Raw genomic sequence first — 23,166 nt, forward strand, 5'->3', positions numbered from 1 at the left:
GTGCTGCACTTCTCTGCTCCTCAGTACAAAAACCCCCTCACATATTTTATCTCCGTATGAAAGCTCACTGCTGATTGCACCTGCTCCTGTCATTAGGTGGCAGCACATTGTTACTCAGATATTACTGTTACAATAATCTTAATTACTGCAGGGGGGTCGATAAGTACCACAAATCATACAAAGTGGATCTTTATGCAGAAACCAACAGGATCATAAAACATTACATGCAACACCTGCAAATTTATTGATAATTAACAATAACATTCATATTAGACCTGCTACAAAAAAGAAAAGAAAAAACATATGGATCTTATTAAACATTATCATAATTATTAACACAAAAAAAAAACTACCCACTAAATTACATCTTATAATTGGTCTTAGATTAACAAGCAAAAAGCAAAATATTTTTAAATGACTTAATAGTAAAGTTTTAAATGTTTAATTGTGATAAATACAAAACTAGCTGATGAGAGTGACAAAAACTGAAAACATAAGAGTGACCTTGGAACAATTCACTGCAGCCACACCGATGACTGTACTGTAGCTACTGTATTATTAAACACGTCAGTGCAATGCTACACACTATTGATGTGCTCTACTGTGTCCAAGGCACGTGTACAACTACTGAATCTGGAGTTCTTCCTGTCTCTGAGGTAACAAACGTCACACCTCCCATCATGCACACTGACAGTGACTCTGGTCTCCATGATCATTTTAGTCAGAACACAATGATGATCACAGCTGCTCTGATCTCTGCAGCTCTACTCTCTGTTGTAGGTCTGTACATTGAGACACTTAGAGCTGAACTAAAATGGTCAAACTGACTCCTCTTACAGTAGATGTAAATATCACAGTAATTATTTATTCTATCCACATGACTGATGGGCCTTCAACATTTTTTTTACCCCACAGGTCTAATTAATGGGAGTGATGTGACCCAGACCCCTCTGCTGTGGAAGGATGAGGGTCAGTCTGCTACAATGAACTGCAGCCACACTAAGGATGCTTCGTTCCTTCAGATGTACTGGTACAGACAGCTGCCTGGGGAAACCATGAGACAAATAGTTCTCACGACTACATCTCCCCCACATAAATATGAAAGCGGTTTCAATGAGGACAAATTCCCAGCAACAAAGAACGATGTTCAGACTGGATCTTTGACAGTGGAGAAGCTGCAGTCTGGAGACAGCGGAGTGTATTTCTGTGCTGTGAGTCAACACAGTGATACAGGAGACTGAGACAGCTGCACAAATACCCAACCACTGGTGTCACACTGAGGACAAGATACAACAGTTTCTTAGATGAACTACAGAGGGAGCTGCAGAACAACACTCATCCTCATATCTGCGACTAATTGTAACATTACTGCTAGATGTTAGTGATCATTCAGCATTTACTTGAAGTAATAATGACTGTACATAAAAATGTGTCTGAAAAAGGATTTTACGCATCTGTTCACTTCAGGTGGCTGAGAACACTTCCTAAGCACATCTAGTAAGTGAACTTGGAGTAAAGATCAGGTGTTCAGACTTATTGTTTGAACATCCATTATTTAAGTGTTAGAGTAGAAACTCACCAAGCAAACATCAAAGAACTAGTGGCAAACAAAACTGTTACGCTGCCTCACGTCACCTTAGTCAAAAATTGCCACTTAAATGCACAATGACTCCAGTCAGTGACTGTGTAGCATGTAGAGTCTCCAAAAAAAGAAACTGTGCTCAAACAGAAGAACAAATCATCATGTAGCATGATGAAATAATGTTTAACTATAAGGGTTTCTAATGGGAAAACACTAAGTAGGGCAACTTAATATTTGAATATATGAAAAATAGCAAATATAAACAAGTTACTGCCATTTACTTGAATGCACTGCTTCCTCCAATGATTTAGATTTTTAACCTAGATAAGTTAGACTTCCAACATTTACCCTGCTGTGTTGTTATGTCAGGGCAGCAGAGTTTAGTTAAGCTTGTTGTTACTGTAAGTTTCTTTCTTATGGTGACCACACAGTATGAATGTAAACAGTGGGAGGAAGGAGGAGGAAGAAGACAATACACAATGATTTAGACAAGTTATGTCATACATTTTTTGAATGGGAGGGGTCACAGAGAAACACTAATCTGTATAGTCAGATGAACTGTGAAAAAACACATAACCAACAACCAGAGAGTCATGAAATCCAACAGAAAACACAACATGATGATCACAATCTTCTGCATCACCTGTCATATCATACTGGTTTCTGGTAATGTAACAATGTTTGATAAAGCTCTTTACTGCTTATCATATGAAATCAATATAGAAGAAGTACCATCTTATTCCATGACTGTTAACTTTTGTGTGCATTATGCTCATGTGTGCTCTGCAGGTTCCTCTGTCAGTGATGATGTCCACCAGATTCCAGCAGACATCATTAAAAATAAAAGAAAAGCAGCCAAAATCAATTGTTACCACACTAATGACAACTACGATCAAATCCTCTGGTACAAACAAGCGGAGAACAAACACCTGCAGCTCCTGGGATATTATTATTTTGGCAGTGCTAATATAGAGCCTGGAGTTAATATGAAGATAGAGGGGGGTGCAAATAAAAATCAGAACTGCACATTAACAATTGAAGGTCTGAACTCCAGCAGCAGTGCAGTTTACTTCTGTGCTGCTAGATACCACAGTGCTGCACGTCTCTGCTCCTCAGTACAAAAACCTCCTCACATATTTTATCTCCGTATGAAAGCTCACTGCTGATTGCACCTGCTCCCCTCATTAGGTGGCAGCACATTGTTACTCAGATATTACTGTTACAATAATCTTAATTACTGCAGGGGGGTCGATAAGTACCACAAATCATACAAAGTGGATCTTTATGCAGAAACCAACAGGATCATAAAACATTACATGCAACAACTGCAAATTTATTGATAATTAACAACAATAACATTCATATTAGACCTGCTACAAAAAAGGAAAATAAAACATATGGATCTTATCAAACATTGTCTTCATAATTATTAACACAAAAAACTACCCACTGACTTACATCTTATAATTCGTCTTAGATTAACAAGCAAAAAGTGAAAATATTTTTAAATGACTTAATAGTAAAGTTTTAAATGTTTAATTGTGATAAATACAAAACTAGCTGATGAGAGTGACACAAACAGAAAACATAAGAGTGACCTTGGAACAATTCACTGCAGCCACACCGATGACTGTACTGTAGCTACTGTATTATTAAACACGTCAGTGCAATGCTACACACTATTGATGTGCTCTACTGTGTCCAAGGCACGTGTACAACTACTGAATCTGGAGTTCTTCCTGTCTCTGAGGTAACAAACGTCACACCTCCCATCATGCACACTGACAGTGACTCTGGTCTCCATGATCATTTTAGTCAGAACACAATGATGATCACAGCTGCTCTGATCTCTGCAGCTCTACTCTCTGTTGTAGGTCTGTACATTAAGACACTTAGAGCTGAACTAAAATGGTCAAACTGACTCCTCTTACAGTAGATATAAATATCACAGTAATTATTTATTCTATCCACATGACTGATGGGCCTTCAACATTTCTTTTATTTATTTATTTTTACCCCACAGGTCTAATTGATGGGAGTGATGTGATCCAGACTCCTCTGCTGTGGAATGATGAGGGTCAGTCTGCTACAATGAACTGCAGCCACACTAAGGCTGCTTCGTTCTTTCAGATGTACTGGTACAGACAGCTGCCTGGGGAAACCATGAGACAAATAGTTCTCACGACTACATCTCCCCCACATAAATATAAAAGCGGTTTCAGTGAGGACAAATTCCCGTCGACAAAGAACGATGCTCAGACTGGATCTTTGACAGTGGAGAAGCTGCAGTCTGGAGACAGTGGAGTGTATTTCTGTGCTGTGAGTCAACACAGTGATACAGGAGACTGAGACAGCTGCACAAATACCCAACCACTGGTGTCACACTGAGGACAAGATACAACAGTTTCTTAGATGAACTACAGAGGGAGCTGCAGAACAACACTCATCCTCATATCTGCGACTAATTGTAACATTACTGCTAGATGTTTGTGATCATTCAGCATTTACTTGAAGTAATAATGACTGTACATAAAAATGTGTCTGAAAAATGTTTTTACACCACAGACAATGTCAGAATACGAGTGAAATGATAAATGAAAAATCACGTTTACTCTGTATTTAAGGTTTGGCCGTTTATTTAGAAATGGGGACAGAAGCCAGACACAATAATCCTAACTCTTATGAAAGACAAATGGAAATAAGACAAATAGTTAAATGCCAGGTCCCAAGGTCTGTTCTTATCCAAAGTGCGACATTAACAAGACAGCATCCAGATCCAGAAGAGGGAAGAAAGAGAAGAGACTCAGACTCAGAAGAGAAACCTGGTTATTGGCTGCAATGTTAGAGAAGCTAAAAATAAAATGTAAAAAACACCACAAACCTTCACTGACACAAATATTCAACAGCTCCTGATCGTATTTATTATGTGAACTTAAAGTAAAGATTATATTTTCTTGACTTATCTTTTGAACATCGATTATTTGACTATTAGAGCAGAAACACACCAAAGACATCAAAAGCTGACTGTTGCATCGCCTCATGTCGACCTCATCTCGCCCAAAAAGTGCCACCTGAAGACACCACATAGACTCCAGTCACTGGCAAACTACCATGTGCATACTTCCAAAAAGAAACTGTGCTCAAACAGCAGAACAAACATTTTTTCCCCCCAAAATTTGAAGCAAAGCAGCCAAATACATTAAAAATGGGAATTATGAACAAGATACTATAATTGACATAACTGCACTGCCTGCTTCAATAAAGTCGAGCTGCAGAATTGTGCACCACCATGGGCGGTGCCATAAATGTTGGGAATAGGAGGAGTAAAAGAGAAACAAGTTTGAATATTCAATGGTGAAACACAGTACCAATAACCAGAGGGTCATGAATTCAGTCATAAAACAAAACATGATGATCACAATCTTCTTCATCTCCTGTCATATCATACTGGTTTCTGGTAATGTAACAAGATTTTACAATACTCTTCACTGCTTATCACATGAAAACAATATAGATTTTTCTTACTTTTACATTCAAGGATGTAGCATCTTATTCTGTGACTATTAACTGTGAATTATGTTCATGTCTGCTCTGCAGGTTCCTCTGTCAGTGATGATGTCCACCAGATTCCAGCAGACATCATTAAAAATAAAAGAAAAGCAGCCAAAATCAATTGTTACCACACTAATGACAACTACAATCAAATCCTCTGGTACAAACAAGTGGAGAACAAACAGCTGCAGCTCCTGGGATATTATTATTTTGGCAATGCTAATCTAGAGCCTGGAGTTAATATGAAGATAGAGGGGGGTGCAAATAAAAATCAGAACTGCACATTAACAATTGAAGGTCTGAACTCCAGCAGCAGTGCAGTTTACTTCTGTGCTGCTAGATACCACAGTGCTGCACTTCTCTGCTCCTCAGTACAAAAACCCCCTCACATATTTTATCTCCGTATGAAAGCTCACTGCTGATTGCACCTGCTCCTGTCATTAGGTGGCAGCACATTGTTACTCAGATATTACTGTTACAATAATCTTAATTACTGCAGGGGGGTCGATAAGTACCACAAATCATACAAAGTGGATCTTTATGCAGAAACCAACAGGATCATAAAACATTACATGCAACACCTGCAAATTTATTGATAATTAACAATAACATTCATATTAGACCTGCTACAAAAAAAAAAACATATGGATCTTATTAAACATTATCATAATTATTAAAACAAAAAAACTACCCACTAAATTACATCTTATAATTGGTCTTAGATTAACAAGCAAAAACAAAATATTTTTAAATGACTTAATAGTAAAGTTTTAAATGTTTAATTGTGATAAATACAAAACTAGCTGATGAGAGTGACAAAAACTGAAAACATAAGAGTGACCTTGGAACAATTCACTGCAGCCACACCGATGACTGTACTGTAGCTACTGTATTATTAAACACGTCAGTGCAATGCTACACACTATTGATGTGCTCTACTGTGTCCAAGGCACGTGTACAACTACTGAATCTGGAGTTCTTCCTGTCTCTGAGGTAACAAACGTCACACCTCCCATCATGCACACTGACAGTGACTCTGGTCTCCATGATCATTTTAGTCAGAACACAATGATGATCACAGCTGCTCTGATCTCTGCAGCTCTACTCTCTGTTGTAGGTCTGTACATTGAGACACTTAGAGCTGAACTAAAATGGTCAAACTGACTCCTCTTACAGTAGATGTAAATATCACAGTAATTATTTATTCTATCCACATGACTGATGGGCCTTCAACATTTTTTTTTACCCCACAGGTCTAATTGATGGGAGTGATGTGACCCAGACTCCTCTGCTGTGGAAGGATGAGGGTCAGTCTGCTACAATGAACTGCAGCCACACTAAGGCTGCTTCGTTCCTTCAGATGTACTGGTACAGACAGCTGCCTGGGGAAACCATGAGACAAATAGTTCTCACGACTACATCTCCCCCACATAAATATGAAAGCGGTTTCAGTGAGGACAAATTCCCAGCAACAAAGAACGATGCTCACACTGGATCTTTGACAGTGGAGAAGCTGCAGTCTGGAGACAGCGGAGTGTATTTCTGTGCTGTGAGTCAACACAGTGATACAGGAGACTGAGACAGCTGCACAAATACCCAACCACTGGTGTAACACTGAGGACAAGATACAACAGTTTCTTAGATGAACTACAGAGGGAGCTGCAGAACAACACTCATCCTCATATCTGCGACTAATTGTAACATTACTGCTAGATGTTAGTGATCATTCAGCATTTACTTGAAGTAATAATGACTGTACATAAAAATGTGTCTGAAAAAGGATTTTACGCATCTGTTCACTTCAGGTGGCTGAGAACACTTCCTAAGCACATCTAGTAAGTGAACTTGGAGTAAAGATCAGGTGTTCAGACTTATTGTTTGAACATCCATTATTTAAGTGTTAGAGTAGAAACTCACCAAGCAGACATCAAAGAACTAGTGGCAAACAAAACTGTTACGCTGCCTCACGTCACCTTAGTCAAAAATTGCCACTTAAATGCACAATGACTCCAGTCAGTGACTGTGTAGCATGTAGAGTCTCCAAAAAAAGAAACTGTGCTCAAACAGAAGAACAAATCATCATGTAGCATGATGAAATAATGTTTAACTATAAGGGTTTCTAATGGGAAAACACTAAGTAGGGCAACTTAATATTTGAATATATGAAAAATAGCAAATATAAACAAGTTACTGCCATTTACTTGAATGCACTGCTTCCTCCAATGATTTAGATTTTTAACCTAGATAAGTTAGACTTCCAACATTTACCCTGCTGTGTTGTTATGTCAGGGCAGCAGAGTTTAGTTAAGCTTGTTGTTACTGTAAGTTTCTTTCTTATGGTGACCACACAGTATGAATGTAAACAGTGGGAGGAAGGAGGAGGAAGAAGACAATACACAATGATTTAGACAAGTTATGTCATACATTTTTTAATGGGAGGGGTCACAGAGAAACACTAATCTGTATAGTCAGATGAACTGTGAAAAAACACATAACCAACAACCAGAGAGTCATGAAATCCAACAGAAAACACAACATGATGATCACAATCTTCTGCATCACCTGTCATATCATACTGGTTTCTGGTAATGTAACAATGTTTGATAAAGCTCTTTACTGCTTATCATATGAAATCAATATAGAAGAAGTACCATCTTATTCCATGACTGTTAACTTTTGTGTGCATTATGCTCATGTCTGCTCTCCAGGTTCCTCTGTCAGTGACGATGTCCACCAGATTCCAGCAGACATCATTGAAAATAAAGGAGAAGCAGCCAAAATCTGTTGTTACCACACTAATGACAACTACAATCAAATCCTCTGGTACAAACAAGCGGAGAACAAACAGCTGCAGCTCCTGGGATATTATTATGGCAGTGGTAATACAGAGCCTGGAGTTAATATGAAAATAGAGGGGGGTGCAAATAAAAATCAGAACTGCACATTAACAATTGAAGGTCTGAACTCCAGCAGCAGTGCAGTTTACTTCTGTGCTGCTAGATACCACAGTGCTGCACGTCTCTGCTCCTCAGTACAAAAACCTCCTCACATATTTTATCTCCGTATGAAAGCTCACTGCTGATTGCACCTGCTCCTCTCATTAGGTGGCAGCACGTTGTTACTCAGACAATAACATACAGTTCATTTAGTGTTTTGGTAGTTGCAGTGTTATGAGGAGGAAGATTCACTGTGACACCACCCACCCAATGACAGTGGGGTCCACCGAGAAAAGAAGTTAGAATTAATCAGTATAAAATTTGAGACACAGGAGAAATAGCAACTATTTCATAGCAACAACTTTATATACAGATGCAGCAGTGCAGGCTGTTGCTGACTGAAAGTGTCTAAAATATAAGTGCAGTTGTGCATCTAGGAGAAGTAGCTCAGCAGCTCCTACTGTACGACTCCAGTCAAGTTTTAAAGAAGGAAGCACGTATGAGTTTATATAGCAGCTTACGGTTTTTTAACTTTGTCCTGTTCACTTCAGACCCACTAATGTTTGCAGTTAATCACACCAAGATGACTGAGAACCTTCACTGACACAAATATTCAACAGCTCCTGATCGTATCTATTATGTGAACTTAGAGTAAAGATTATATTTTCTTGACTTATCTTTTGAACATCTATTATTTGACTATTAGAGCAGAAACACACCAAAGACATCAAAAGCTGACTGTTGCATCGCCTCATGTCGACCTCATCTCGCCCAAAAAGTGCCACCTGAAGACACCACATAGACTCCAGTCACTGGCAAACTACCATGTGCATACTTCCAAAAAGAAACTGTGCTCAAACAGCAGAACAAACATTTTTTCCCCCCAAAATTTGAAGCAAAGCAGCCGAATACATTAAAAATGGGAATTATGAACAAGATACTATAATTGACATAACTGCACTGCCTGCTTCAATAAAGTCGAGCTGCAGAATTGTGCACCACCATGGGCGGTGCCATAAATGTTGGGAATAGGAGGAGTAAGAAAGAAACAAGTTTGAATATTCAATGGTGAAACACAGTACCAATAACCAGAGGGTCATGAATTCAGTCATAAAACACAACATGATGATCACAATCTTCTTCATCTCCTGTCATATCATACTGGTTTCTGGTAATGTAACAAGATTTTACAATACTCTTCACTGCTTATCACATGAAAACAATATAGATTTTTCTTACTTTTACATTCAAGGATGTAGCATCTTATTCTGTGACTATTAACTGTGAATTATGCTCATGTCTGCTCTGCAGGTTCCTCTGTCAGTGATGATGTCCACCAGATTCCAGCAGACATCATTAAAAATAAAAGAAAAGCAGCCAAAATCAATTGTTACCACACTAATGACAACTACGATCAAATCCTCTGGTACAAACAAGCAGAGAACAAACAGCTGCAGCTCCTGGGATATTATTATGTTGGCAGTGCTAATCTAGAGCCTGGAGTTAATATGAAGATAGAGGGGGGTGCAAATAAAAATCAGAACTGCACATTAACAATTGAAGGTCTGAACTCCAGCAGCAGTGCAGTTTACTTCTGTGCTGCTAGATACCACAGTGCTGCACGTCTCTGCTCCTCAGTACAAAAACCTCCTCACATATTTTATCTCCGTATGAAAGCTCACTGCTGATTGCACCTGCTCCTCTCATTAGGTGGCAGCACATTGTTACTCAGATATTACTGTTACAATAATCTTAAGTACTGCAGGGGGGTCGATAAGTACCACAAATTATACAAAGTGGATCTTTATGCAGAAACCAAGAAGATCATAAAACATTACATGCAACACCTGCAAATTCATTGATAATTAACAACAATAACATTCATATTAGACCTGCTACAAAAAAGAAAAAAAAAACATATGGATCTTATTAAACATTATCATAATTATTAACACAAAAAAACAACCCACTAAATTACATCTTATAATTTGTCTTAGATTAACAAGCAAAAAGCAAAATATTTTTAAATGACTTAATAGTAAAGTTTTAAATGTTTAATTGTGATAAATACAAAACTAGCTGATGAGAGTGACAAAAACTGAAAACATAAGAGTGACCTTGGAACAATTCACTGCAGCCACACCGATGACTGTACTGTAGCTACTGTATTATTAAACACGTCAGTGCAATGCTACACACTATTGATGTGCTCTACTGTGTCCAAGGCACGTGTACAACTACTGAATCTGGAGTTCTTCCTGTCTCTGAGGTAACAAACGTCACACCTCCCATCATGCACACTGACAGTGACTCTGGTCTCCATGATCATTTTAGTCAGAACACAATGATGATCACAGCTGCTCTGATCTCTGCAGCTCTACTCTCTGTTGTAGGTCTGTACATTGAGACACTTAGAGCTGAACTAAAATGGTCAAACTGACTCCTCTTACAGTAGATGTAAATATCACAGTAATTATTTATTCTATCCACATGACTGATGGGCCTTCAACATTTTTTTTACCCCACAGGTCTAATTAATGGGAGTGATGTGACCCAGACCCCTCTGCTGTGGAAGGATGAGGGTCAGTCTGCTACAATGAACTGCAGCCACACTAAGGCTGCTTCGTTGTTTCAGATGTACTGGTACAGACAGCTGCCTGGGGAAACCATGAGACAAATAGTTCTCACGACTACATCTCCCCCACATAAATATGAAAGCGGTTTCAGTGAGGACAAATTCCCGGCGACAAAGAACGATGCTCAGACTGGATCTTTGACAGTGGAGAAGCTGCAGTCTGGAGACAGTGGAGTGTATTTCTGTGCTGTGAGTCAACACAGTGATACAGGAGACTGAGACAGCTGCACAAATACCCAACCACTGGTGTCACACTGAGGACAAGATACAACAGTTTCTTAGATGAACTACAGAGGGAGCTGCAGAACAACACTCATCCTCATATCTGCGACTAATTGTAACATTACTGCTAGATGTTAGTGATCATTCAGCATTTACTTGAAGTAATAATGACTGTACATAAAAATGTGTCTGAAAAATGTTTTTACACCACAGACAATGTCAGAATACGAGTGAAATGATAAATGAAAACTCAAGTTTACTCTGTATTTTAGGTTTGGCCGTTTATTTAGAAATGGGGACAGAAGCCAGACACAATAATCTTAACTCTTATGAAAGACAAATGGAAATAAGACAAATAGTTAAATGCCAGGTCCCAAGGTCTGTTCTTATCCAAAGTGCGACATTAACAAGACAGCATCCAGATCCAGAAGAGGGAAGAAAGAGACTCAGACTCAGAAGAAAAACCTGGTTATTGGCTGCAATGTTAGAGAAGCTAAATATAAAATGTAAATACACCACAAACCTTCACTGACACAAATATTCAACAGCTCCTGATCGTATTTATTATGTGAACTTAAAGTAAAGATTATATTTTCTTGACTTATCTTTTGAACATCGATTATTTGACTATTAGAGCAGAAACACACCAAAGACATCAAAAGCTGACTGTTGCATCGCCTCATGTCGACCTCATCTCGCCCAAAAAGTGCCACCTGAAGACACCACATAGACTCCAGTCACTGGCAAACTACCATGTGCATACTTCCAAAAAGAAACTGTGCTCAAACAGCAGAACAAACATTTTTTCCCCCCAAAATTTGAAGCAAAGCAGCCAAATACATTAAAAATGGGAATTATGAACAAGATACTATAATTGACATAACTGCACTGCCTGCTTCAATAAAGTCGAGCTGCAGAATTGTGCACCACCATGGGCGGTGCCATAAATGTTGGGAATAGGAGGAGTAAAAGAGAAACAAGTTTGAATATTCAATGGTGAAACACAGTACCAATAACCAGAGGGTCATGAATTCAGTCATAAAACACAACATGATGATCACAATCTTCTTCATCTCCTGTCATATCATACTGGTTTCTGGTAAAGTAACAAGATTTTACAATACTCTTCACTGCTTATCATCTGAAAACAATATATATATTTATTTACTTTTAAATTCAAGGATGTACCATCTAATTCCGTGACTGTTAACTGTTGTGTGAATTATGCTCATGTCTGCTCTGCAGGTTCCTCTGTCAGTGATGATGTCCACCAGATTCCAGCAGACATCATTAAAAATAAAAGAAAAGCAGCCAAAATCAATTGTTACCACACTAATGACAACTACAATCAAATCCTCTGGTACAAACAAGCGGAGAACAAACACCTGCAGCTCCTGGGATATTATTTTGGCAGTGCTAATCTAGAGCCTGGAGTTAATATGAAGATAGAGGGGGGTGCAAATAAAAATCAGAACTGCACATTAACAATTGAAAGTCTGAACTCCAGCAGCAGTGCAGTTTACTTCTGTGCTGCTAGATACCACAGTGCTGCACGTCTCTGCTCCTCAGTACAAAAACCTTCTCACATATTTTATCTCCGTATGAAAGCTCACTGCTGATTGCACCTGCTCCTCTCATTAGGTGGCAGCACGTTGTTACTCAGACAATAACATACAGTTCATTTAGTGTTTTGGTAGTTGCAGTGTTATGAGGAGGAAGATTCACTGTGACACCACCCACCCAATGACATCATGTAGGTTTGCTGATATAGCAGGGTTCACTGAGAAAAGAAGTTTGCATTAATCAGAATGTGGAGACACACAATGTATGGCAAGTTTCTGATCTTACAACCTTCAATGTATCTAAATACTGAGGAAAAAATGTTGCTCTTCATTTATTTTTTCGTAAGCACAACTTTCAGCTCTACTCCTGTTTCAGGTAATATCACCACATTATTTTATGAAGGAGTTTAAACTAAAAGTGTTTGTAGATTTGCTTGTGCACAGACAGACAGTCTCTTCCCAACACTTTTTCATTTTGCTATTGTTTATATTCAGGTTGGATGTAATATGGTGCTTTGCTGACAATCTTTCAACAGGATCTTCTCTCAGTGATCAAGTCCACCAGCTTCCACCTGCAATGTACAAAAATCTGGGAGAATCAGCCAAAATTGATTGTTCACACAACATTAACAGCTACAACAGAATCCTCTGGTACAAGCAGTCCAACGGAAAACTACAGTTCTTGGGATACATGTTAGTTACCAGTGGAAACCCAGAAAGTGGAGTGGATGTGAAGATAGAAGGGGATGCTAATATAGGGCAGACGTGCACATTAACAATTGAAAGACTCGGGCCGAACAGCAGTGCAGTTTACTTCTGTGCTGCTAGTTTACACAGTGCTGCACGTCTCTGCTGCTCAGTACAAAAACCTCATCACACAGTGTTTTTAAAATCTTAGCGCAGAGAGCTCCTAGCACCTGGAACAAACCATCAAACAAATGTTGGTATCAGCCCACACAGAGGACCTCCCATTGTGCTGTCGGAGCTATTCAGAGCAGTGACTTTAACCTTCCACCTCCTGTTATAAAAAAAAAAAAGCCATAGCTGTGGCGCAATAACAGTATCACTATGACAACTCAACTACTCATCACATTCGCTGTCTTGTGTCTGTGGCTTCAAGGTACAAAGAATTATTTGTTATAGTGTCTTTTAATGATATCTTATATTTAACACTGTTTTACTTGTCTATAACAACAGGCAAACTTTCATTCATTGTTAAATTCTGACAACAGAACTGGGCTGACCCTAACCATTCACTAAGAAGAGACTTAAACATTTTTAATCCTTTTTTAGTCTTTTTATTCATCTACAGGTGGTGGTTTAAAAAGCTAATTACTTTGAGCATTTAAAACCTATTTAATCCAGGAAAAGTAATAATTTAAACACCAACGTCTTATACAATAGGTAAATGTTACTTGATGTATTGGGATGTTTTTTATATTAGTAGGAATACGAGTAAAGTTTGAAATACGGATTTCTTTCTACACAGTTCAGAGTCAGGATGTGACCCAACACCCTGAAATCATCTGGAGTGATGTATCTAAATCTGCCGAGATGAACTGCAGCCACAACAAAGACATAAATCACAGGCAGATGTACTGGTACAGGCAGCGTCCAGGGGAGACCATGACTCTTGTTGTCTACACGGCTGTTGGAGTGAAGGCAGACGGGGATCTAACCAAATATTCAGCCATCAAAGAAAATGTAGAGACCGGTGCTCTTACTGTGAAAGACTTGAAGCCTGAGGACAGCGGTGTTTATTTTTGTGCTGTCAGCAAACACAGTGATTTGAGGCATATGAGCAGCTGAACAAAAACTGCTTTCCAATGAATCTGAGTGCATCAGAAATTAAACTGACATCTATCCAGCAGGTGGTGCTGGAGACATACAGCTCAACACACACAGCACAGAGTCTATATCGGTGCAAGTCTCGAGCTCAGAGCCACTACGAACTGTGTTCAGTCAGACAAGAAGTCCACCATGCCAACATTCATCTTTTTACCTTGGCTCTTTGGTAATCACTTCCTTCATTAATGCTTATTACTTCATCCATGCTTTCTACATTGTTCACTCATTTTCTGATGTTCTAGGTGTTTGTCTGGGTGTTGAGGTTCACCAAACTCCTTCAGCTCTTCTCAGAAGACCAGGAGACAAAGTCCAGCTGGTCTGCAGCCATGAGAAGACCGACTACGTGCTCATGCAGTGGTACCAGAAATCCCCAGGAGACCAAACTCTGAAGCGAATCGGGCATGTTTATTACAGCAAATTAGAACATGAGAAATCTTTCCAAAACCATTTTAATATCACTGGAGATCTGAGTGGACAAACAGCAAAGAACGGTTCTCTGTTTATAGTCGACCTGAAGGCACCTGAGCACACTGCAGTGTATTACTGTGCAGCTAGCTATGCACACCGACAACACATCCCCTCTACTTTACACAAAAACTCTGAAACGTCTCTTATCAACAGTGACGGTTTTGACGTCGAAGTGGATCAGACCCCTCCCATCCAGCTGGGAGTGTTTTATCTGTGACATGAGAGATGTCTTCAATCCCTGTTCAAAGCTCTGTCAGATCAGCAAAGGCATCACACACAGTCAGACTGATCTGATGTCCCAGTAACTGTGTGACGTGTACATGGGTGTTTTATTTAAGCAGTGTTTATTAAGTGTTTTATGATAGGGAATTATCAAAATGATCAGTTTTCTCTTCTTCTGTTGTCTGTCAGGTAATGACTTATAGGTGTGGAATTGCTTAAATTATTCATTTCTCATATATTATCATCTAAAAACATGATTTTATTTCTCTGTCCAGGTGTTGGTCTTGGTGTTGTTGTTCGACAGTTTCCCCCTGAGTTCATCACAAATCCTGGACAAAAAGTCCAGATTTTCTGCAGCCATGATAAAACTGACTACAGAGTGATGTACTGGTACCAGCGCTCACCCGGAGACACGGCTATGAAATTAATCGGATACTTGAACTACAAAACTGACACGATGGAGCCAACATACGGAGATAATTTCAGCATCTCTGGAGATTTGGGAGGAGACGCAGCAAAGAACGTCTCTTTGACCATCAAGGTCAACGGATCTGGACAAGGTGCAGTTTATTACTGTGCAGCAAGCAAAGCACACTGACAAAAATCCCCCCTCAACGTGACAAAAACTGCACAATACTTTACCATTGGTGGTTTTGAATTAGATGAACTCCCAACACCTGTTGCTGCAGTGGTATTCTAGTTTGATGCAGGCACAATAGTATCAATTAATGCAACTTGGGTTGTTTTTCTTTGTTTTATTCTAATTCAATTGGGCAATGCAAGTCTAATATATGGATATTAAAAAAAACAGACAAATACAATTTAAGCTACATCAGCATAACAATGTAATTATCCTCTGGCCAAGTTCACCTTTCTGCCACCAGGTGTCGCACTGCACTAGTAATGATGACAGTATCAATAGTTATAAAATACATATTTGGTTATATTCAGGCAAAAACATTTTAATTTCTCTAAATGCAGAAATGTTTCTACTTTATTTCAGCATGTAATCACAATTTAAAGTAATTCTCTTTTGTTTTCCTTCAATCTAATAAACTGATTTCAGTGTGTCTACAGCATCTTCATATGTATCAACATGTACCGCTTTGAATGGAAACAGAAAAGACCCCTCCCAGCCAGCAGGCCCTGGGTTCATGTTATGTCACCCTATAAATAATTAATCACACCCATCGCTTCTGACAGTGTCATTCAGCTCAAAATGTTCACCAGTTGATTTCTAGTGATAAGAGTGAGAGTCAGTGTGATCTACTGTCAGATACCCAAAACTCTCATCCTTATAACTTACAAATTATTTATTTGAGATGTTATTTAAAGACTTCTGATCAACCTTTTTTTTTTTTTTAAAGTCAAAATGATCAGTTCTCTCTTTCTATGTTGCCTAGCAGGTAATTTTGTTTTTCACGTCTCTCTCTCTCTCTCTCTTTTTTTTTTTTTATTAATGTAGAAATGGTTTCACTTAAGCAATTTATTTTCCATTTCTGTGCAGGTGTTTGTCTGGGTCTCGAGGTCCGACAGTCTCCCTCTGAGCTCATCAGTAAACCTGGTGACAGAGTGCACATACACTGCAGCCATGATAAAACTGACTACAGAGTGATGCTCTGGTACCAGCGCTCGCCTGGAGACACAGCTATGAAACTCATTGGATATTTGAACTTCAAAGCTGTCACAATGGAAAAGCCATATGAAGAGGATTTTAGTCTCGCTGGAGATTTGAGCGGGAGTACAGCAAAGAATGGTTCTCTAATTATTAAAGTTAAAGGCACAGAGCACAGTGCCGTTTATTACTGTGCAGCCCGAGAAGCACGCTGATGAAAACCCCCTCTGTACTTGACAAAAACTCTGCACAATCATTTGATGTTTCGAGTGGGACATGCACCTCCCTGCCAAACACCTGCTCTTGTGGTTGTGTTTTAGTTTGATAGAACGATATCATTATAGGCTAATGCAATTAGGTGTCTGCTTCTGTTCTATGCTACAAAATAGAAGGACAACAGTTGTGGGGATAGTCTGTGAAAGGACAAACCTGTATACTGACGGATGCTCGTTAAATTACAGTAATATAAGACCCTCCTCCTTTCTACATCACACACATTTCTACAAATGAGACTCCGTGAGACGGCATAGACATTCAATACTGCATTTCTTCTTCTTACTTAATGACTTTACTATATGTCAGTAATCCACATCATGATTAGATTTCTGTTTTACCATTTCCTCACAGGTAATAATGGTTTCAGAGTTAAGTCAGGCTTCTGTTACATTACATTCTCATCTTAAATCGGTAATGTGTCCATCTGTGTTTATAGCAGGTATTTCTCTGGGGATTCAGGTCGATCAGTCTCCACCTGCTGTCTTTAAAAAGCCTGGAGATGATGTGGAGCTTGTCTGCACACATGGACCAAACGACTACAGAGTGATGCTGTGGTACCAGCAGTTACCTGGAGACACAGCTCTGAAACTCGTTGGATATGGATATTTAGAGTTCAAAAGTGACAGCGTGGAAGAGCCGTTCAGAAAACATTTCAAATTAGCTGGAGATCTGAGTGGAGAGAAAAAAAAAAATGGTTCACTTTCCATAAGTGACCTGAAACCTCTTGAACACACCGCAACGTACTTCTGTGCTGCTAGTAAACCACAGCACATCAAACCCCCATCTGCTCTTTACAAAAACCTCTCCCTCTGTCGCTCCGCTGAATGTGGGTAAAGAGAAAATGATCCCTCTGTGAGCTTAGTGGTTTCACTGATTTGTTACCAACTTAACCAAACACACTTTGAGGGGAAAGATGGTAGTTTGCCTTGAAGTGGACGTCAGCTTTACCCTTTACTTATCAGTGTGATCCTGAGATCCAACTTTGAGCTCTTTCACAGCAAATTTGCCAGCAACAACTGCTGTCAAGTCATTATGCGTTATGGCTTCTCTTTTTTTGTAATCTGTTTTCAGCTGATAACCTCAAAGAAGCCGATGAGTTCCACTGAATCCCAAACACAGCATCAGCTCCGTTTACTCATGCAGCATTCTCTGGTATCAGTGATCAGCAGGAGACACCCCCCTGAAGCTGAATGGATAAAACGGCCAATCTTCACATGAACCTGAGAGCCCCTTCAGATAGTGGTGAACATTTAGGAACATCGCGCATTTATTCAGTAATAAAAACACTGATATACCTGGGTTCATAGAATGTTATTATTAATTATTTTTATCAACATTAGTGCGGGAATTTCAAAGAAAGTAAAATAAAAGGAAATGTGTATGTCTATCTGGAAAATTATGTTTTTTCAATGCTTCCATTAAAATACAGTCTGAATATTACCGACATATATTAACCGTACTAAATATGGTTATTAGTTAGTGTTAGTTAGTGTTTGACTGCGTAGAGGTTTAAAAGTGTATGTATGTATGTGTATAGATATAGATAGATGGAGAGATAGAGAGAGAGAGAGAGAGAGAGAGTTCTATTTTCGTGAGGCTATTTAGGGTTACAACTGACTTAGCGAGGAGACTTAGATTAACTGCCGATTATTAATTAATTAATCATGTATAAATTAAAAGAAATTATTAAAATGCAGATACAATACCTAGGGCTTAAGTGTTTAGTTTTATTTGAACAATCGACAAAACTTGTATTAATTATTTAAATGACTTATAAGCGAACTGCCAGCCAGTGGATTTTTGCAGTTTGATTACAGCAGCCAAACCTGCAGTATGTGAGCAGAAACAGCAGAGAGCAGTGAAAACACTTTGACAAGAGATTAACTGGAAGCTCCGCCTTAGAAACTCTCTATAAAGCCAGATTTCACACTTATTCGTTTACAATGATACCATTGCATACGTTTAATTCACAGTGGAGATTTAGGCCCCTGTTCATTTTGTAAAAAAAAAAACATGTTTAAATTTTTTGTCATTGTGTCCATTTCTCTGCTCACAGGTGAGAGTCAGCAAACGAGTGGAATTTCAAGTCACTGACCGACTTTTCTCATTAACCTTGAGTTTTTCTTTTCGGTCCCTAGACAAAGTATTATCATCGCTTCTTATCATTCAATCACCAGCAGACCTTCTAATTAAAGCGAAACAAAAAGAGGCCCGGCTTGAATGTTACCATGGAGACAACAACTATCCCTACATGCTTTGGTACCAGCACAAGTCAGCAGCGGGAGGACAGATTGAGCTGATCGGCCTGCTTCACTATGAAAGAAAAGAACTTGAGAAGAACTTTGAAGCACATTTCAACATGACGGGTCATTCAAAGGGCAAAACCTGGCTTGTGATCCCCAACAGAAAACCCTCAGACACTGCAGAGTACTTCTGTGCAGCCAGTCAGCAGTGTTTAAATTCCCCTGGTTCCTTTACAAAAAAAACGATCGCTTATTATATCAGCTCGGATGCAGGTGCATCAGCCCCAAAAGGCTTCATAAAGGGAGCTGTGACATTTTTGTTTCCCTCAAACTTATCTACTCTCAGACAAACAAGGGCTAAAGCTCCGTGGAAGGTTTTATGCTGAAACAGAGCAGTAAATCTGTGAGCCAATTGATGGACATGAATTTACAATAGCTGAAGTCTACTTAAGTTAATTACTTATAAAGCAAAGACTGACACAAAGTCTCATGCACAACAAACCAGCGTAATAAGCACCACTGACTCTTTAATGACACTTGTCAGCTCTCTTCCTCGTGTCTTTTTCTTTGGTCTGTTTATTGCTGGAGTGTTTACGTCATTTCCTCCCTATAAACTGCAGGTGTTGGTTTATTATATTTCAGTTCATTTCATCTTCACTTCCCCAGGAAAATGATCCCAGGCATCAACACCTTTGCTTTCTGTATCCTCTGTGCTGCAGGTAAACTTAAATTAATCTCAGTATCATTACTTTTACTTACTTTTAACCTATTTTGAAGTGATTGAGGCATGTTTCTAATCTTGTACGTTTTCTACTTTCAGCTGTTTCTCAGTCTGTGTTGATCACTCAGTGGCCTCACTACATCTTCACTCCTCTCAGTCGATCGGCAGAAATGCACTGCTACCAAAATGACACAGACTACGAGTATCTGTATTGGTACAGACAAATAGAAGGAAAGGGGTTTCAGCTAATTGTGTATATATTAGCTGGCACCCCAACCTATGAAAAAGAATTTGATACTGGCTATGAAGCGGTGAGATCTGAGACAAAGCAGTGGTCTCTGACAATACCCAGCGTTCAGAAGAAAGACGAGGCTGTTTATCTATGTGCTGCTAGTCTACACAGTGCTGTGGCTGAACTCCGGTCTGTGACAAAAACATACAGAGTGTGACACCTGACCTAATAATATTAACCACATGAAGGAAGAAACTCAACCACACTGAAGATGACATCTGTGCCTTTTGCTGCATGTTGTTTCACTTATATAACAAGGGGGTGAGAAAAAAAAAGAAATAGAAAGATAATAAGCTGCTGTCAAATCTGAAATGTATAGAAGAAAATATATTAGTGATCATGTTTCAACACTTATTCGTGTTTTTTGGACAAGCAATTACCTGCACCACAGTAAATGATGTGTCCTGAATGACTCAGCCAACAGGTGGAGCCAAAGCACACGGTTTACACTTTAGCTCCAGCTTTTATTAAAGAGAAGGTGGTGATAGATTTACCTACAGACAAAACCCTCCTTCAACTAACCAGAGCCATTTTTTCTTTCAAGGGGCTACTTACACTCAACAATGTCTTACCCTATGAGCACATTTGTGTTTTTCTTCACCTGGTTTTTATGTAAGATTCCAAATCATTTTTAAACTACTCATTAAGCCATGACATAATGATTTTCTGTTCAAATTCTAAACAATGTTAAATATAAACACTGTTTTGTCTTCTTCTCTGTATCGGTAACATTTTTAATGTAAATCTGCTTTCTCCACAGATCAGGTCAGCGCTGTAACATTTCACCAATCTCCTCCTCAGATAGTGAAGGAGAACAGTGAGGTCCAGATTGACTGCAGCCATGATGACACTAACCTTCAATACATGCTTTGGTATCAGCAAAAAAGGGACAGTGTAGCTATGACCCTCATTGGGTCCGGATACAGGGGCTCCCCAACGTACGAGGGTCAGTTTGAAGAACAATTCAAGCTGACGAGAAAAGAAACTGAAAAAGGAACTCTGGTTATACACAAAGCAAACGTGTCCCACTCCGGCATTTATTTCTGTGCTGCTAATACACAGCGATGTGGTTTAATGCCACTCCCTCACTAAAAACCCCTCATCCTTTTCCTGTGAACGAGAGGAGTGTTTGCTCTTTGGAGGGAGCTACATTTCTCCTGCAGCAGCACAAACTTTGAGGATGTATCCAGCTGCGATTGCATTTCTTCTCATATTGCTTCCGTGTAATGAAATTTGCAGTGAAATACTTATGACAGTGTCGACTGTTTTCATCAACTATACAATTAGTTTTGCACCATGATTTCTGCATCGGCTAGTTTTTAAATCTGCTCTTATTTCTCCACAGATCAAAGTATTACTGTGAAATTTGAGCCAACTCTTCCAAGAATAGTCAATTCAACAACCAGAGTAGAAATTAAATGCGCTCACGATGACAGCAGCCTTAATGTCATGCTCTGGTATCAGCAAACTGAGGGAGCTCTGATGAACTTAATTGGATACGGCTACACTGGCAGTGAGGCCAGTAAACAGAAACCATTTGAAGATCGATTTGAGATTACGCGACAAGACGTGAGAAAAGGAGCTCTGACTATTGGCAGTGCGAGTGAATCAGACTCAGCTGTGTATTTCTGTGCTGCCAGTACACAGTGATGTGGTTTAATGACACCCCATCAATAAAACCCTTATCTCTTTATTTCCCTATTATTCAAATAGCCTTAAAACTGAGTTGTTTTTCAATTTGTTTGTGCGTTTTGTGATCCCAGGGGTCAGCAACATGGTGCACGTGGGCACCAGGTCGCCCGCATGGACCACATGAGTAGCCAGCGGGCCTGTTCTAAAAATAGCTCACCATAGGGCCACTTAACAATGAGCTGCATCTAATTTTTTTGCTGCTATCTTTTATGAAAATCACATTTTATAGTTATTGCGAGAAATCATTAACATGATCCATGTCTTCACATAGATGATTATCATTAATTTAATTATTAATAATGCAACCGCAAGGGGGCACAAGCCAGTGTCTTCTTGTGCCAGTCTCAAGTCTGGATAAATGCAGAGGGTTGTGGCAGGAAGGGCATCCGACGTAAAACACATGCCAAATCAAACATGCGAATCGTGACAATGATTTCCATACCGGATCAGTCGGGGCCCGGGTTAACAACGACCGCCACCGGTGCTGCTAACCTACAGGGTACCGGTGGAAATTGGACTACTGTTGGTCGAAGTCGAAGAAGAAGAGGAGGAAGGTGTGTTCGTAGGCAGAGAGAGAAGAGGAAAGCTAAGAATGTAGGACTGACAGTAGGGACTTTGAATGTTGGTACTATGACAGGGAAGGCTAGAGAGTTGATCGACATGATGCAGAGGAGGAAGGTGGACATACTGTGTGTCCAGGAGACCAGGTGGAAAGGTAGCAAGGCTAGAAGCTTAGGAGCAGGGTTCAAGTTGTTCTACCATGGGTCAGATAGGAAGAGAAATGGAGTAGGAGTTATTCTGAAAGAGGATTTGGTGAGGAATGTTCTAGAGGTGAAAAGAGTATCAGACAGGTTGATGACTCTGAAGCTGGAAGTTGAAGGGTTGATGTTCAGTGTTGTGAGTGGTTATGCCCCAGAGGTAGGATGTGAGTTAGAAGAGAAAGAGAAATTCGGGAGTGAGTTAGATGAAGTGATGCAGAGCATCCACAGAGGTGAGAGAGTGGTAGGTGAAGGGAACAGAGGTGATGAGACTGTTATGGGCAGGTTTGGTCTTCAGGACAGGAACGCAGAAGGACAGATGGTGGTTGACTTTGCAAAGAGGATGGATATGGCTGTTGTGAACACTTTCTTTCAGAAGAGGCAGGAACATAGGGTGACGTACAAGAGCGGAGGTAGAAGCACTCAGGTAGAATACATCTTGTGTAGACGCTGTAATCTGAAAGAGATCAGTGACTGTAAAGCATTGGTAGGGGAGAGTGTAGCCAGACAACACAGGATGGTGGTGTGTAAATTGATGCTGG

The 23,166-nt window shown here is 39.5% G+C and overlaps 1 protein-coding gene, 2 long non-coding RNA genes and 1 gene segment (V, D, J or C); all 4 read left to right on the forward strand.

Moving 5' to 3' along the window:
* LOC137101077 (T-cell receptor beta-1 chain C region-like) overlaps positions 1–23,166 on the forward strand; it is a 53,573-nt gene that overhangs the window by 19,795 nt on the left and 10,612 nt on the right.
* On the forward strand, positions 80–1,220 carry LOC137101084 (uncharacterized). The gene is made up of 2 exons (XR_010910984.1): positions 80–780; positions 916–1,220. It is a non-coding gene; the product is annotated as an uncharacterized lncRNA (long non-coding RNA).
* LOC137101080 (uncharacterized) lies at positions 11,897–13,160 on the forward strand. The gene is made up of 3 exons (XR_010910981.1): positions 11,897–12,026; positions 12,173–12,865; positions 13,026–13,160. It is a non-coding gene; the product is annotated as an uncharacterized lncRNA (long non-coding RNA).
* On the forward strand, positions 13,389–18,203 carry LOC137101079 (uncharacterized). Of its 2 annotated transcripts, none has more exons than XM_067478978.1 (6): positions 13,389–13,609; positions 13,979–14,503; positions 14,580–15,216; positions 15,303–15,587; positions 16,535–17,269; positions 17,355–18,203. In XM_067478978.1, the coding sequence occupies exons 3-5, from the start codon at positions 15,183–15,185 to the stop codon at positions 16,855–16,857; spliced, it is 642 nt and encodes a 213-aa protein (XP_067335079.1). In that variant the 5' UTR covers positions 13,389–13,609; positions 13,979–14,503; positions 14,580–15,182; the 3' UTR covers positions 16,858–17,269; positions 17,355–18,203. The 2 variants fall into 2 exon arrangements, with proteins under 2 accessions (XP_067335079.1, XP_067335080.1); XM_067478979.1 differs by having other exon boundaries at positions 17,358–18,203.

This window comes from Channa argus, chromosome 16, assembly GCF_033026475.1.
Source record: "Channa argus isolate prfri chromosome 16, Channa argus male v1.0, whole genome shotgun sequence".
NCBI lineage: Eukaryota > Metazoa > Chordata > Actinopteri > Anabantiformes > Channidae > Channa > Channa argus.